Source organism: Callithrix jacchus, chromosome 10, assembly GCF_049354715.1.
Source record: "Callithrix jacchus isolate 240 chromosome 10, calJac240_pri, whole genome shotgun sequence".
Classification (NCBI taxonomy): Eukaryota; Metazoa; Chordata; class Mammalia; order Primates; family Cebidae; genus Callithrix; species Callithrix jacchus.
In genome coordinates, this window is record NC_133511.1 from 47,611,822 (window position 1) to 47,627,570 (window position 15,749).

General features: G+C 40.4%; 1 protein-coding gene across 9 annotated transcripts in view; it reads right to left on the reverse strand.

The window, feature by feature from the left end:
• FAT3 (FAT atypical cadherin 3) overlaps positions 1-15,749 on the reverse strand; it is a 677,903-nt gene that overhangs the window by 79,940 nt on the left and 582,214 nt on the right. For all 9 annotated transcript variants that reach the window (XM_078339978.1, XM_035265268.3, XM_078339977.1 and 6 more), the window contains 3 exons: positions 13,411-13,607; positions 12,324-12,477; positions 8,791-9,024 (listed from right to left, as the gene is read on the reverse strand). In XM_078339978.1, the coding sequence (XP_078196104.1) occupies positions 8,791-9,024; positions 12,324-12,477; positions 13,411-13,607 (585 nt within the window). The remainder of the gene's footprint in view (positions 1-8,790; positions 9,025-12,323; positions 12,478-13,410; positions 13,608-15,749) is intronic.

Genomic DNA, 15,749 nt, shown 5'->3' on the forward strand with positions numbered 1-15,749 from the left:
TTATTATTTCATGGATTCTATGGGTCAGGAATCTAAGCATTATTTAGCTGGTTATATGTGGCTCAGTGTTTTGCACGAGGTTGCCATCAAACTGTCAGGTAGGGCTGGAGTCTCATCTGGAGGCTCAAATGGAGTTTGGAGGGTGGGATCCATTTTCAAGAGCAGTTGTCACTAGGACTTGATCCCTCACCACATGAGCCTCTCACAGGGCTGCCTCACAATACCACAGCTGTCTTCCTCTGGGGCAAGTGATCCAATAAAAAGTAGGAAAGAGTGTTATAGACTGAATTCTGTCCCCCTAAAATTCATATGTTGAGGCTCTAATCTTCACTGAGACTGCTTTGGGGATGAGGCTTTTAGGAGGTAATTCATGTTAAACAAGATCATAAGTGTGTGAGTGGGGGGCTCCTAATGTGATAGGGTTAGTGGCCTATAAGAAGGAAAGAAAGATAGATCTCTACACCCAGGCACACCTAGGAAAGGGCATATGAACACACTGTGAAAAGGAGCTCTCTACAAACCAGGGAAAGAGTCCTCAGCAAAATCTGACCAATGCTGGCACTCTGAACTTAAATTCCCAAATTTCAGAACTGTGAGAAAGTAAATTTCTGTTAAGTCACCTAGTCTAAGGTACTCTGTTATGGCAGTCTGAGCAGACTAATACAGAAGCATGGCCAAGATGGATGCCACAGTCTTCTTATAACCTAATCTCTGAAGTGATATAATCACTTCTGCCATATCCTGTCATTAGAAGTAAGTCCAGCCCGCTCCCAAAGGAAGGGGTGTGAATACCAGGAGGTAGGTAATCACTGGGGTTATCTTAGAGGCTGCTACCATAAGGGAGGAATACTGGCATCTTTATTTTCATTAACCTCTAACTGGCTTTAGTGTCATATTCTATAATAAATGTAGGCAACAAGTTACTGTGGTATGAGTAGCACCTGTAATTTTGTAACCAATATAAATCAGTATTTTCTTATTTTATGGCTATTTTACTTACCCCTTCTCACAACTACCTTGAAATATGGGAGTTATTAGACCTACTGCACTAGATTTTGTTACTATATAAAAAGAAATTCATATTATTATATATCAACTTAAAAATGCTTAGACAAGTATATTTTATTTGTAACATTTTGTATTCTATTTTGTGAGATGTAAACCATTATTCTGAGGGGTGTTACCAAATGGTTAAGGCATTTGTGACATAAAAATTTTAAGAATCCCTAAGCAAGTGATATTCAAAGCGTGGTTCTGGGAACAGCAGCATCAACATCACCCGGGAACTAGTCTGAAATGCAAATTAACAGGAGGTCCCTTCCCAAATCTACTCAGTCAGAAACTCTGGGGGAGGGACCCAGCAATCTATTTAAATATACCCTCGAGGTGGTTCTTATGCTCACTGAAGTTGCAGAAACATTGATCTAGAGTCTCATTCAGAGTTCGGATTTTTCAAAAGCTCCGAGTTGATACTGAGACTGTTGGTCTAAGGTCCACTTTTTGAGTACCACTGTCCTACCCTTGACTATAGCATCACCATTAATTGTCTGTCAAGCAACCCTCCTGTGGCCCCTATCATGATGTCTGCAGCCCTGCTCCTAACTAGCCCTGCTCCTAACTAGCTAATCAGGACATGCGTGGGTAGCAGCCTCTAAGATAACCCCAGTGATTACTTACCTCCTGGTATTCACACCCCTTCCTTTGGGAGCGGGCTGGACTTACTTCTAATGACAGGATATGGCAGAAGTGATTGTATCACTTCAGAGATTAGGTTCTAAGAAGACTGTGCATCCATCTTGGCCATGCTTCTGTATTAGTCTGCTCAGACTGCCATAACAAAGTTACTTACCCTCTCTGAGTTTATTCATATATTAAATAGAACGAAAAAACGATGCTAACTTGCTAACTTGCCGGGCTATTATGAGAAATGGGAATAATGTATCTAAAGCACTTGGCACAGTGCCTGAGCTGGAGCAGAAGCTCTGAAAGCAGACGTTATTAGCCATATTATGATTATCATTTAAAGTTCTTATTAAGTACCGAGCTTGCCTAGGAGGGTTCAAGACTAGTACAGAAGAAACATGCATGCAGCTCTCTGCCAGGATAATCAGGACATGTGTGGGAGCTCAGAACAGGGAGACTGAACTCCAAAGAGGAAAAATGTGGCCTTACAACTTCAACATGCTTTTCATTTGCTCTTGGGCCAGCCTCACACTGATGCTTTGGGGTTAGTAAAGGGAACATTACTGTCATTCTCACATTATAGAAGAAGACACTAAAGGCTCAGGGAAGCCAAAGACTGGACCCAGGTCACTAATCACCAGGGCTTTCCCCATGCCCTTGTTAGCTCTTGATCAATCCAGTTACTAGATGTGTTTCTTGGGTACATTTGGGAATATCCCTGTGGCCTGATCTCCAGCATCTGGAGAATCCCAGGGGTGCTGTGTGAGCTGACAGATGAAGCTGCGAGGAAGCTGTCTACTTAGAAAATCCTAAAAAGGAGAAATAGCAGGATGTTTGCATGCCTCCACCGTGGAAGACATGGACAGAGCCGCTTTCTTCCAGATGTCACAGATTGACCCTTTTCTCTGTCCCACACACTCATATACTACTGGCCATGAAAAGGGATGCTTCAGGATTCACCTCTTCCGTGACATGTGCCTTTTTTCTTTTGCATTTGGGGCCCAGTTCGAAGGTAGTATATTTAGTCAAGACCCTTATAGACTGGAGTTTCAGAGAGTAAATGCTGAATGTATACTTGTTTTCCTTCAGATCAGGAGGGAGACGACAGAAGATTGGACATCGAACACCATCACAGGGAACTGGAACTTTGCTTCAGCCATCAGATTTGAAGTGGAGTGTCTAGGACTCCAGGTATAGATAAACATTGTGGATTCTTACAGATTGGTTTGAGCAATACTTCCTCAGATTCTGTCCCAAGAAGGTACAGGAAACTGGGAACCCAGGGCATGTGAGATGCTTTTCCACTGGAGTTGCAGCGTTTCATGCACATTTCCAGTGGACTTCTGTCACCTCCGAGATTTTCTTGCCAAGTCTCAGTTCATGGCTCTCAAAAAGTGGCAGACAGAAAAGGCTGAGGTGAGTCAGAAGAGGTAAGAAAACCACTGGATAGATTCACTGAAAGTGGTTTGTTCAGAAAGATCTCCATCTAACAATTGTTAGTGGCCACTTTTGTGCACATTCCTCTCAAATAAATACATTCCTCCTTCATAGGCAGCTATGCTGTCAGCACAAATGGTACCCATGACCAGGGGCCAGACCTGTACTTGCTCTGACAAGTACTATGTGTTGGAAAACCCAGTTCATTCCAGTATTTCCCCCATGAGAGCAAACTGCAGGGGTCAAGATGCTATCTCCCTTAGGAAATCTCACTACATAAATTCCCAACATGGATAGCAAGCTTACACCATTATAGTGAATGCCAGCACAAAATGGAGGAAGCTGACGATGGTTTTCCAAATTTCATTCTGGGAAATGTGCTTTTTAAAAAATGTTATTTGACTTTAAGTTCTGGGATACATGTGAAGAACATATGGTTTTGTTAAACAGGTATACATGTGCTATGCTGGTTTGCTACACCTATCAACCCATCATCTAAGTTTTAAGCCCCACATATGTTAGGTATTTGTCTAAATGCTCTTCTTCTTCTTGCCTCTCATGTTCCAACAGGCCCCAGTGTGTAACGTTCCCATCCCTATGTCCATTAGTTATTAATGATATGTGTGTTCCTTTTAACAACTACTCATTTTACTACTGTTCACCCTTTAAGTTCTGCATATTACCTGAGGCCTGTAACTGCACATTCCTCATCTTTGAGAACTTGCCATTCCTACCCCAGTGCCTATTACCTACCTGTTCATTAATTATTTGTTAAATGGAAAATAACTGCAATGCATGTTCTGAGCCTCCAAGGCTCTCTGTGAAATCCTTGAGAAAAATGTCAAACCTTGTAGGAGATATTATACAGGAAAGGAGTAAGTAAATTGCTCATTAGAACATTTCCTTGCTTTATGTCTCTGATCCATAAGAGGAAAAACATGACCTCTCACATCTCAAATATCTAGAAATTGACCTTTTAATAAATCATGGGCTACAGCATATTTTCCAGTACAAATTTACATTTTATTTTCACGTTTCTTTGCCTAAAATGGTAATAGTTTTTTTTAGCTTTGATTCTTATCATTGCATGTTCTCTTTGCTAGTTTAAAAAACCTTCAAAATTAGGAACTGGGAACAAATTCTATGCTTGAGAGGTTGACTAAACATTAAGATAATAACCTTGAAGAGATAATGCAACAAAAAGTCTCCTCCATCTTTACTGAAATGATTACATTTTTATAAATGTTTGGTCATAAAGTCATGTCACCAGTTTATGGGAGCAAAGATCTTTCCATTTGATAGAAAAAATAAGAATTTAATGCTAAAATCTAGAGAGTTGCCATGGTATTTCTTAGAACTCATAAAATGGGTGTAAAATTATCTTGTCTTCCTCTGTTTTTATTTTATTCTTGACCCAGGCAATCACTCTAACATCAATGTTAGTTCATTTTAAGTGATTCATAGAAAGAGTTGTTTGGCTAAAAGCAATAATATGTTTTAAATTTATTAAATCAGGATATGAAGTTTTAGCAAGTCATAGAGTCAGATTTGAGATTATATTCTTGTCTTTTCTCTGCAATTCATAATGAATAGTATATTTTGTAGCCAATTGCTGGCTGTCTTAGTCTGTTTAGACTATAAAAAATACCTGAGACTCAGATTCAGTAATTTACAAACAACAGAAATTTACTGCTCAGAGTTCTGGAGGACGGGAAGTCCAAGATCAACACACCAGCAGATTTGGTGTTGGTAGGAGCATGTTCTGTGTGAAATGGGCCTCCACCAGACACTATGTGTTTTTGCATGACAGACGGGACAAACAGTCTCTCTCAAACCTCTTTTATAAGGGCACTGAAGAACCCTCAAGACCCAATCACTTCCCAAAGGATGTACCTCTTAATATGGACACCTTGGGAATTGGGTTCCAACATATGAATTTTAGAGGGACACAAATTTCAGATCAGAGCACTGGTGGAATAATTCACAACTTCTGGTAAAGCAATGTGCTTAACCAAAGAAGTTTCATGAACCAAATCTGCCTATCATTTACACAAATGAAGCCAATGATCTTCAGTATGATCAAAAAACAATTACATAATCTAAATGAATCTTAAGAGGATTATGCTGAGTGAAAAATAACACCAAAAGGTTACAAACTATATAATTTCATTTAAATATCATTTTTGAAAGAAAATTATAGATATGGAAATCAGTGGTTGTCAGGGGTTAGGGACTGGGAAGGAGGGGCAGGGAGTAGGTGGGTGTGGCTCCAAAGGGTCAGCAAGAGGGAGGCATGTGATGGATGAATGTGGTGCTTACATTAAGCTGCACAAGTGATAAAATTGCATAGAAATATATACCGTACCTCCCGCCCCCACCAAAATGTGAATGAACTCTGGATTGTATCAAGGTTAATTTCCTAGCACTGAAGTATTCTATAGTTAGGCAAGATGTTGCCAGTGGGGGAAGGGCTGGTTGAAAGGGCAATTGACTTTCCTATATATTATTTTGAAACTTCTTGAGAACCTGTAATTATTTCAAAATAAAAAGCTTAAAAATCAGACACTTCCTTGTCATATGAGAGAAGGATCTGCAAACAAGGTCAGGAGGTAACACAAGTGTATTAGTCTGTTCTCATGCTGCTAATTAAGGTATAACAGACTGGGTAATTTTTAAAGGGAAAAGGTTTAATTGACTCACAGGTCTGCATGGCTTGGGAGACCTCAGGAAACTTACAATCATAGTGGAAGGGCAAAGGGAAGCAAACCTCCTTTTTCATTTGATGGCAGAAAGGGCAAGTGCCAACAAAAGGGGGAAAAGCCCCTTATAAAACCATCAGATCTCATGACAATTCATTCACTATCATGAGAACAGCATGAGGGAACTGCCCCCATGATAAATTACCTCCCACCAGGTCCTTCCCATGACACATGCGGATTATGGGAACCACAATTCAAGATGCAATTGGGATGGGGTCACAACCAAACTGTGTCAACAAGTAAGTAAAGTGGCTAGCAGGAGGCAAGGTTAGTGCTGTGGCCAGCATCAAGGATGCAGCTGCCTTTTAGCTCCTGCCATGTGGGACCCGTGCGCCTGGAATTGCCAGTCTTCTGAGTGCTGTTGTTTTGTACAAAATGCTGGAAATCTAAATTTCTGATAAAATTCTGACTTTTAATATTGACAGCTATTATAATTCTAAGTTTACTTTTCTTTTTTTAAACAGTCTCTCACTATCATGATCTTGGCCCACTGCAACCTCTGCCTCCCAGGTTCAAGTGATTCTTCTGCCTTAGCCTGCTGAGTAGCTGGGACTACAGGTGCGTGCCACCACACTTGGCTAATTTTAGTATTTTTAGTAGAGATGGAGTTTCACCATATGGACCAGGCTGGTATCGAACTCCTGACTTCGTGATCCACCTACCTCAGCCTCCCTTTTGAACACTATATTGGCCAAACTAGAAAGCTAGATTTGTGTGCAATGGCCATTCATGTGCAAACTCAGCTTCCAGACATAGGTTCAGTTCGGCTCCAAGATAAATTCTACCTTCAACAACCTGGTAATCTCGGTGCATAGCTCACACTAGTTTGTAATCTCTTAAAAAACAGGGCGAAATGGTCACTCTTGAGGTAGTAAGTGTTCTGATCAGGCCACTAAAGAAAATGTCTTAAGTCACCAATAATCGGTACCCAGAGATTCTGAAGAATGTCAGCATTCATTTGATAGCAGATCAGACTCATGCTGCTGTGACCGGAATCTCCTGTCTACTCTGACCAAGACCTTCACAACCACTTCCTCCACATGCTGCCTAAGGCATAGGAGGTGCTCAGTTTGTGTTAGAAACATTCATTTGTTCTTCCCCAGCTGTCTTAGTTCTTTTACTTTTTAGAGCTAAAGCAGATCTACAAAAACAGAGAACATGAACTAGAATTGGTATCTTATGCCACAGTTTTCCTGTGGCTGACACAATGGCCTGGTGACTATACTTCACACATAGATGCCAGCAGTAACCCTATAATCTCTGTCTCTATTTGAAGCTTTGAATATAAGCCTTTTACTCATTATCAAAAAATGAGCAGACGAAGGGGTGGTAAGATCCTCATTTCGGTTTTGGTTCCTTAAAGTCTTTATCACCCCTGCCCTGTTAAATGCCCACAACCTAGACATTCCTTCCTCCTCAACCCCCAACCTGGCCATCTGACTCAAAAGAAGTGAAAGGAGGACATAGCATGTTCTTCACAACTTGCAAAACAGCTCCAAACACACCATCTGTGAGTCAGTAACACCCCACTCCACTGTCCCAAACAACACCTTGTGCACCATTCAGATGTCCATGTCCAGTCTCTAGTAGCCTCAATTCCTTCATGAAGGGAGTGAGGAGAAAAATTCTAACCTTTCAGCTTTCAAAATTTCATCTATGGCCTAATTATATATTTGCAAAATCAAGTTTAAAATGATTAAGAGATTCATTTCCATTAATTCTGTTCTCTTTCCCCAAAGTCATCTGCTAATAAGAGTCCAGAGAATGTTTTCTAATCCTCCTTTAAAAAAGAGACTATTTGTAGGTATTATATAAGTATATATGAATAAGAGATCTTTCTTGTTTGCAATTTTTCACAAAGCTCTTTAATATATAGACTTTTAAAAGGTTGGTTCTCAGCCTTGAAAATTATGCTAATGGGGTAAGAGCAATAATTCAAATTGTAGCCACTAATTTCTCAAAGGGAAAATATGCAAAGACCCTGGGCTCTACATTTGTTTTCAACGAATTATCATGTATTTACTTTTCTGTTAGTCCAATAATTTTTCTTTCAATTCAGAATTAAGCAATATGACACTAAATTATATAAAGGCCTGTTTAGCACAGCAGACGCACCTCATCATTCCCACTCTGATTTACGGCTCTTAAAATGCACAACCGAGAGGCTGTCTATATGCCCTTTTGTATTTATATTCCATCATGCAGTCACCTCAATAACTTACGCATTCTCAGAAGGTCTACCTAGCAATTAACTCCAGTCTTTTCTAACTCACCATCTCATTATGTAAAGTGGATTTGAACATAAACTTTATTAGCAACTTTCAATTCTAATTCCTTATCTCCCCCACCCCTACTCTGCTGAGTAATGTCAGTTTATATGTGACAAAAATGCTTTGGAAAATAGCAGTTTAAAAAATCTGCATTGGACTGGCAGCACATTTATTAATTAGTCTTTGCACTATGGGGCACTATATTAAATCGAGATTGTCATATTTCGGCTAAAGCATGTGACCCGGTTCTTCATAGAAATGGAAATGAATTCCTCCTGCTTTGCAACATAGCCTTTTGACTATGTTTAGGAGGAAAAGACAAGGAGGAAATCTATCATTTTTATTCAAAAGGTCAAAACCTAAAAACACCAAAACAAAACCCAAACAAACCAACCCAAACTCCTTTGCTAAAAGGTAAAGGATGTCTTAGTATCTCTTCTTCAAACTCGAGAAAGGGGAGGGCCAATCCGCAGAGCTTCCTCATGCATATGACGTGTATCCGCTGAACAGCTGAAATGGGGTTTAATGTACATGTAAAGAACCAAGGGGGCTGATGAAGGTTCTCCTAAAACTAAAGCAATGACAGCACCTGAAGACAAAGTGTTCAATGTGTGACAGGGCGATGCCTGCAACCCACTTACCAACATCGGGGTCCAGGGCTTGGACTCTGGTTAACAGAGCCTTGGTGGCTGTGTTCTCATAGACGCAGGCATTGTAGTGGTCAGAAGAAAACACAGGGGGGTTATCATTCACGTCCTCCAGGATTAGGTGGATGTTGGACTGACAGAATCTGCCACCCCCATCAGTGGCTTTGGCGATCAGGGTGTACACAGGCACCCTCTCCCGGTCCAACAGAGCCAAGGTTTTTAACTCGCCTGTGAAAATAAATGGCAGCACGATTGGTCTGACTTTTTAAAAACGGCATTTCTTTGGAGAACAGAGGACCAATTATATAAAGAATTCTCAGCATAGGAAGGACTAATGGCATTTGGCCCAAGTATCCCATACTTTAAAAATGTAGCAAATTTTAGGTATCAGGGGAAAATGTATGGGATCCTAGATAAAAAGACAAAACAGCTATATGACCTTTGAATTAATTAATCCCTTTTTGAAACCTCTAGTATAGAAGCCTCTTTATCTCAGCTACATGGAGAAGCCCCGAACCTTTTTAAACCCCTTAACATCCACTCCGGAGATCAGTCTCTGAATTTCTGCGATACACCCAGAAAACACACAGAGAATGGGCTGGTATCTCTAGTTCTCTGATGGTCGATATTGTCAACAACCCTTAGACCCAGAAGGGCAGTCTCTTTGCCTCCAGTTAGTTAACTTTTTACTTCAGCATTTATAGGAAAACAGGTAAGGAAAACAGAGGCTGGCTTCAGTGGGGAGCAGGGTCTTAAAGGACCCCCTACTGTGCAAGGGTTAACCCTTAACTTGCAGGATTGTGGAATGGCCTGAGGTTGCCCGGGGAGGAGTCAAGTGGTAGTAAACTTGAGGAGCAGGGAAAAGCAGCTCCTTAGCACCCTGCATGGAGTAATGTTATGTCTGTATTTTAACCACTGGAACAGCTGTATTGGTGCTGAATAGCAGCTTTTGTGCAGATTTCTTTGTTGTTTAATTTTCAGAAGATAATGACAGCAAACACAGTGACAAACCTGAATAAATGTTATTTGGTGAAAAGTATGACTCATGAAATGTTATCACTCTTAAATAAAATTAGTAGGTATAATTTGGATGAAGCTACCTACATTTATTAAGGCTGTTCCTCCTCTAGCTTCCTGGCTGTGGCCAGCCAGTTCCCAGACACAGGTTGGATCATTTCCCTCTCCTACTCAAAAGGCATCCAGTGGCGTTTCATTGGGACATTCAAGACGCCTAAAGTATTTTTCCCTCCACTTTTGTATGTGACATTACCTGGATCACTATGCTCTCTGCTCATCCTGTTCCTGTAACTTGTAGTGTCCTGTTTAAGCCACTGAGAATCCTGGCTCAGTTCAAATGCTAGTTATTCCTCTAAGCAGTTTACTTTTTCCTCTTATCAGAATATTAGTTACATCTTCCTCTGTGCCCAGATATAGCTCTGCTTATATTTCTCCTGAACACTCATTTCATTGTACCTTTCATTATTATTATTATTATTGGTTTACGTGCCTGTCTTCCCTACTGGATTACAGTATCCCTTGGGCATGATTTATTTTGTTTATCTTGGAGTCTACCACAAATATCCCATAAAGTGCTTTTATGTCTACTGGCTACTCAATAAATGTTACCTCTTAAATAAATAATCACCAGGCCCATATAGCTGAGTAGTATATTCCTATGTAGCTAAGTCAGTGCTTTTCTCTAGGGTGCAACTGACATGGGAGTGGGGCAGGGAGGAGCCACTACCTTTCTGGAGACTAAAGAGTTATTGTTCACTAGGACTAACACCACACTAGAAATAGGCAAGCTAGCCAATCTTTACACTTAAATTAAAAAACTGTCATTGGATGAGTCATCCAATCCACAACACTAAAATAATTTGCCTCCATACAAAAGGCTTTTAAATTAGCTTTGGTCTTTAATGCAGGCATCTGCCTTTAGCTTATATAACCTTGTACCTTGTCAACTTTGCCTGAATATACAGCAAGAGAACCTGAGGGTTCACATGATTGGAGAAGCTAGGCAAGAAAGTTTAATAAAAACTAGACAACTGTGTTAATAAGAATCAGAAAGGGACACTAAAGACATTTCAAAATGAGAAAAACTCTCCTTCCTATCCATTACTGTCTGATTTTCATGGCAACCTGCATTTGTGATATAATTTTGTTTATACCTGTTATAAGTATATACCTTAAAACTAACAGCTATGAGAAATAAGAGAAGCAAACAGAGATGTCCGCTTACTTGATGCTAATAAATGTAGGTAAAGTCTGGGCGAGTTTTACAAAGAAAACAAAAGTTTCCATGGTCCAGAGCACCCATATTTGGACATGCACCTATAATTTCTTAGAGTCGAAGATACTGAGCATCATGTTCTTGGGATGCAGAGAATGATACCCCAAAGTATGGTGCTTTGGCATGCTGAGCACTTTGAATTAAGAAAATTTGGAAGGTGTTCAAGCTGCCTCAGAACCAAGAACTTTCAGACCTTCTCTTGTTCCCCTCATGTCTCCCGAGTGCAGGTGGGACTCTTTGACATTTCCTCATCTGACTAAGAAAACTTCTTTCCAAAAGAAATGCATTCATCTTAAGATCCTACCTCCATAGAAATCTCATCAAATAACCAGGAAACATTGGCCACCAGAGAAGAGAAAAGGGACTAAAAGTCATCACCATGTCCAGAGAAACTTTTTATCTGTTCTTCTGAGGGCAGCTCTGAGAGATTAGCCAGGAGACTTTATCTGCACAACCCGACAACCTTTGTTCACAGTCAGCTCAGACCCTCACCTTCCCCAAATTTGCCAGTTCCACTGAGTTTCATAAGAGAACTACTTACAAAATAATGGGTGACTTCCAGGTCCACTCATTTCCTCTACAAATTATTGGCCACCCCTTTAAAATTGCCCACAGTCCCCCAACTTCCCTCTCCCCTAGCGACAGCCTTAACCATCTGGTCTTTCTTTGAGTCTCTTATTTTGGGGGGTGTGGTACCCATGTGCACATAAGTCCATCTGTATGCCTTTTCTCCTGTTAGTCTGTCTATTTTCAGTTCATTTCAGCAAACCTTCAAAAAAGGATGGAAGAGGGGCCGGGTGTGGTGGCTCAAGCCTGTAATCCCAGCACTTTGGGAGGCCGAGGCAGGTGGATCAAGAGGTCAAGAGATCGAGACCATCCTGGTCAACATGGTGAAACCCCATCTCTACTAAAAATACAAAAAATTAGCTGGGCATGGTGGCGCGTGCCTGTAATCCCAGCTACTTGGGAGGCTGAGGCAGGAAAATTGCCTGAACCCAGGAGGCGGAGGTTGCAGTGAGCCGAGATCGCGCCATTGCACTCCAGCCTGGGTAATAAGAGCGAAACTCCGTCTCAAAAAAAAAAAAAATAAAAATAAAAACAGGATGGAAGAGAAATTTTCTCTCCATCCCTATAAGGGAAGTACACAACTATTTACTAGTGAGGAGATCACATGAGTTTAACTTCTCTCATTGATTAACAATGACATTTACCCAGAGAATAAATTTCAGCTTACCACTTTCTGGATCTAGAAAAAATTCACTGTTTCCAGATCCATAGAGTGTGTATCGTATATCTCCATTGGATCCAATATCAGCATCCTTTGCACTGACTTTCAGAATGATTTTATTTGATGGAATATCTTCAGGAAGTAATGCTGTATATGCAACCTTGATAAAGGTGAAGGAAGGTAATAAAATTAATAGTATCTGTAGGGACAATTACCATATTTAGCATTATATAGGATTTATTTATAAATTCATTTATATAATTTAGCTTTTCTTATTTTTTCTTTCACTACAGAAACATATTACGATATATTATGAAAAGCAGTATATCTGATATTTATTGAACATCGACCATGTGTTAGGTACCATTCTAAGTGCTAAGAGAACCACAGCAAAGAAAACAGAAAAACACCCCCAGTCTTGTGGAACCATGACACACAACCCATATTGACCATGGCTGTCTGCTTTTTTGTTACGCCCCAGTGAGTCCTAGGAATTCTCTTCAACTCTTTAAAGAAGCATTGCCAGCATTTGGCATTAGTATGAGAGATTAAATCTATTTGCAATACTTTTTTAACCTATAGGACACTAATATTGTCTCTTGGTCCACGTGATTGAAAAGAATAATAGTGATTTAATTTCAGTATGAGAAAAAAATAAAATCTAGTACTTGTACCTTGAATTGGCATTATGTTTTGTATAATAGTCGAAAGGCTACTTCATAAGGAGCCTGGAGACCAGCCTGCAGCACCAACATTGCCACTAACCAAATGTGTAAGCTTATATAAACAAGCTAAAATCCTGGAGAGTGGCCCATTTCTTTTTTATGTTATCAGTGATTCAAACAGAATAAGTCCTAAAGTCCTTTATGATTTACTTAAAAAATTATTTAAGATACTTCTTTTGGATGGGGTGGTGGCAGGGTACAAAATTAGGTTCCATGTTTTCAATATTTCTTCCTAAACTTCACCTCCTACCCTCCTATACTCAATTGCAGATGAGAGCAGAAGTTTGCCTGGCCTTAAGAAGAAAAGTGAAATGGGTTTTAATTTTGGAGAAGCAGAGTAAAAACAGAGCCCTATCCCTACATCTCACCTGATCACACACTGGGCTATTGTCATTCACATCACTGACAGTCACTTCCACCATGGCCTGTGTGACAAACAGCCCATCAGTGGCAGTGATATTGAGAAAGTAAATGTCTTGTTCTTCTCTATCTAGAGGCCTCTTCACATAGACCTTCCACTCACTTTGCACCAGGCCCAGGGCAAACCTTCCTCGAGGGTTTCCTCCTGCAGTTTAAAAAAAAAAAAAAAGAGCTTTTGAAGATGTGCAATGAAATGTCTTAATCTACACCTACCTTGAAAGGTGCATGGGGGTCATCCAGGTACTCCTCAAGCTGTATCATTTATGATACTAAAAACATATTGATACTCCCTTTGATTCTTGAGCAGCAAAGCATGGTATTTATATGCTTGGCTTGTGTGAAAAGCAAAACAGCAACTTTCCAAGATAATAAAATCCACTTAGAAAAGCTGAAGATGATCTCTTGTTTAGTTCTCCTTAAGAACAATCAAATTCAAACTGTGAACAATCAATCGTCTTCTCAGGCTGACACAATTGTCTTTCCACTTAGTCTCAGGAGACGATGTAACACACGCTAGCTCTTGTTACCAAGACAATTTCATTAACCGTTGATTACGCAGTCAAGGAAAGGCAGTTAACTCTATTAAGGAATCTTTTAATGAAGGCTTTATCATACAGCTGTGCTCTTCTCATAAGCACTGGAGTTTGGGGGAGAAAAGTTTTCACGACAGAGGAAGGCCCATTAGTGTTAAATAGACCTAACAAGGGGTCATTTAAAAAGCAGTTCAAAGATAAGCACTGCAATTAGACCAACTGTATCCAAGTGAAGCTGGGGAAAGTGGAAGAAAACAGATGACGTGGAACAGCTTTCTAAGGTCCTGAAGCACCGACAATGGTCCCAGCAATATGACTTTTCCACATCATTAAGCTACATGGGGGCAAAAGCAGCTTGGGGAACAAGATAGGAGGAGGAAGGAAGAAGATAAGCGACCTTGACATAATCCCTAAGAGGGAAAAAATATCATTTCAGACACTGAGAAAGACTGAGCAAGAACACTGGCAAGAAGTCAGGAGTCAGGTTTGATGATTAACATTGCATTTATTTGGGCATTCAAGTATTCATCATTTATTCTGGGCCAGACACTGTTCTAGGCAGCAGGGCCACATCAGTGGACTAAACCAGCAAAAGTATCTGCTGTCTTGGCAGAACTCACATTCTGGAGGGAAAGACTGAAAATAAATAAGGAATGTATACTCCATGCTGACTGCTATTTCAAAGCTATCCCCCACTTACAATGAAACTTTTAAAAGCAGAGGGCAAATATCAGAGTCCTACTGAAGAGACTGAGTGGGAAAAAGTGGGACTTTGAGTGCCAGATTACATTCTTGCTTATAAGGCAAGGGGCTGCTCAGTCTGAGGGCCTCAGCACTGGGCATGGGGGCAAGCCACCGTGGAACACAATGAAACCAAGTCAGCCAGACAGTGCGGAAAAGGTGAGAGCTGCATTTTCCTCTGGGGCAGTGGTTCTTAACTGGGGAGGACTGTGCCCTTTCACTCTGTTGGGATATTTGTCAATGTCTGGACACATTTTTGCTTGTCACGTTGGTGGGAGGGAAGTGATGGTTGTGGTATGTGCTACTGGCATGTAGTGGGCAGAGGCCAGGGATGCTGCCAAATATCCTACAGTGCGTAGGACAGCCTCCCAGAGCAAAGAATTATCTGGCCCCAAACGTCAATAGCGCTGTGGCTGAGCAACCCTGCTCTAAGGAGCTTCAGGGTCCTCCCTGGGATATCACTTTCACTGGCCAGGATTCAATTATGCTTTAGTTGAATATTATTTCAGCACACACAAATTTAACTTCTCTATTAAATGTTTTCAGTGCGGGCCCACACTGTTCTTTTGTTACATAAAATGATTAATGGTCCTTTGTTAATCGGAGGCAGCACAGCCAAGTTGTGTTACATCAAGAGCAAAAGTTAAATCTAATTGAAATCAGTTGGTGGTTGGCACTGCTAATAGTACCAGTAGCTTTAAGCTACTCCGTATTCATTACTTCGGTAAAGTCGATGGGATGGTCCCTTTAAATCATCCATTGGCAATTCAAAGCCTATCTATAAGTAATTAAGGCTGAGTATTTTACAGTTTTTCCAAACAGGAAAGGGCCCTTTTGAATGCCTAAGAAGCTTTTTTTTCCTGAAAGTAAATGCAAATGAGTCAAAGTGATGCTTCACACACCTCTTTTCTCACCACTATCTTTCATGTTTTAACTGCAGACATACATATTTTAATGAAAGACAGAAGGTCTCAGGCAAATAATAAAATGTATAAACTGTTTCAAGGGGAAAA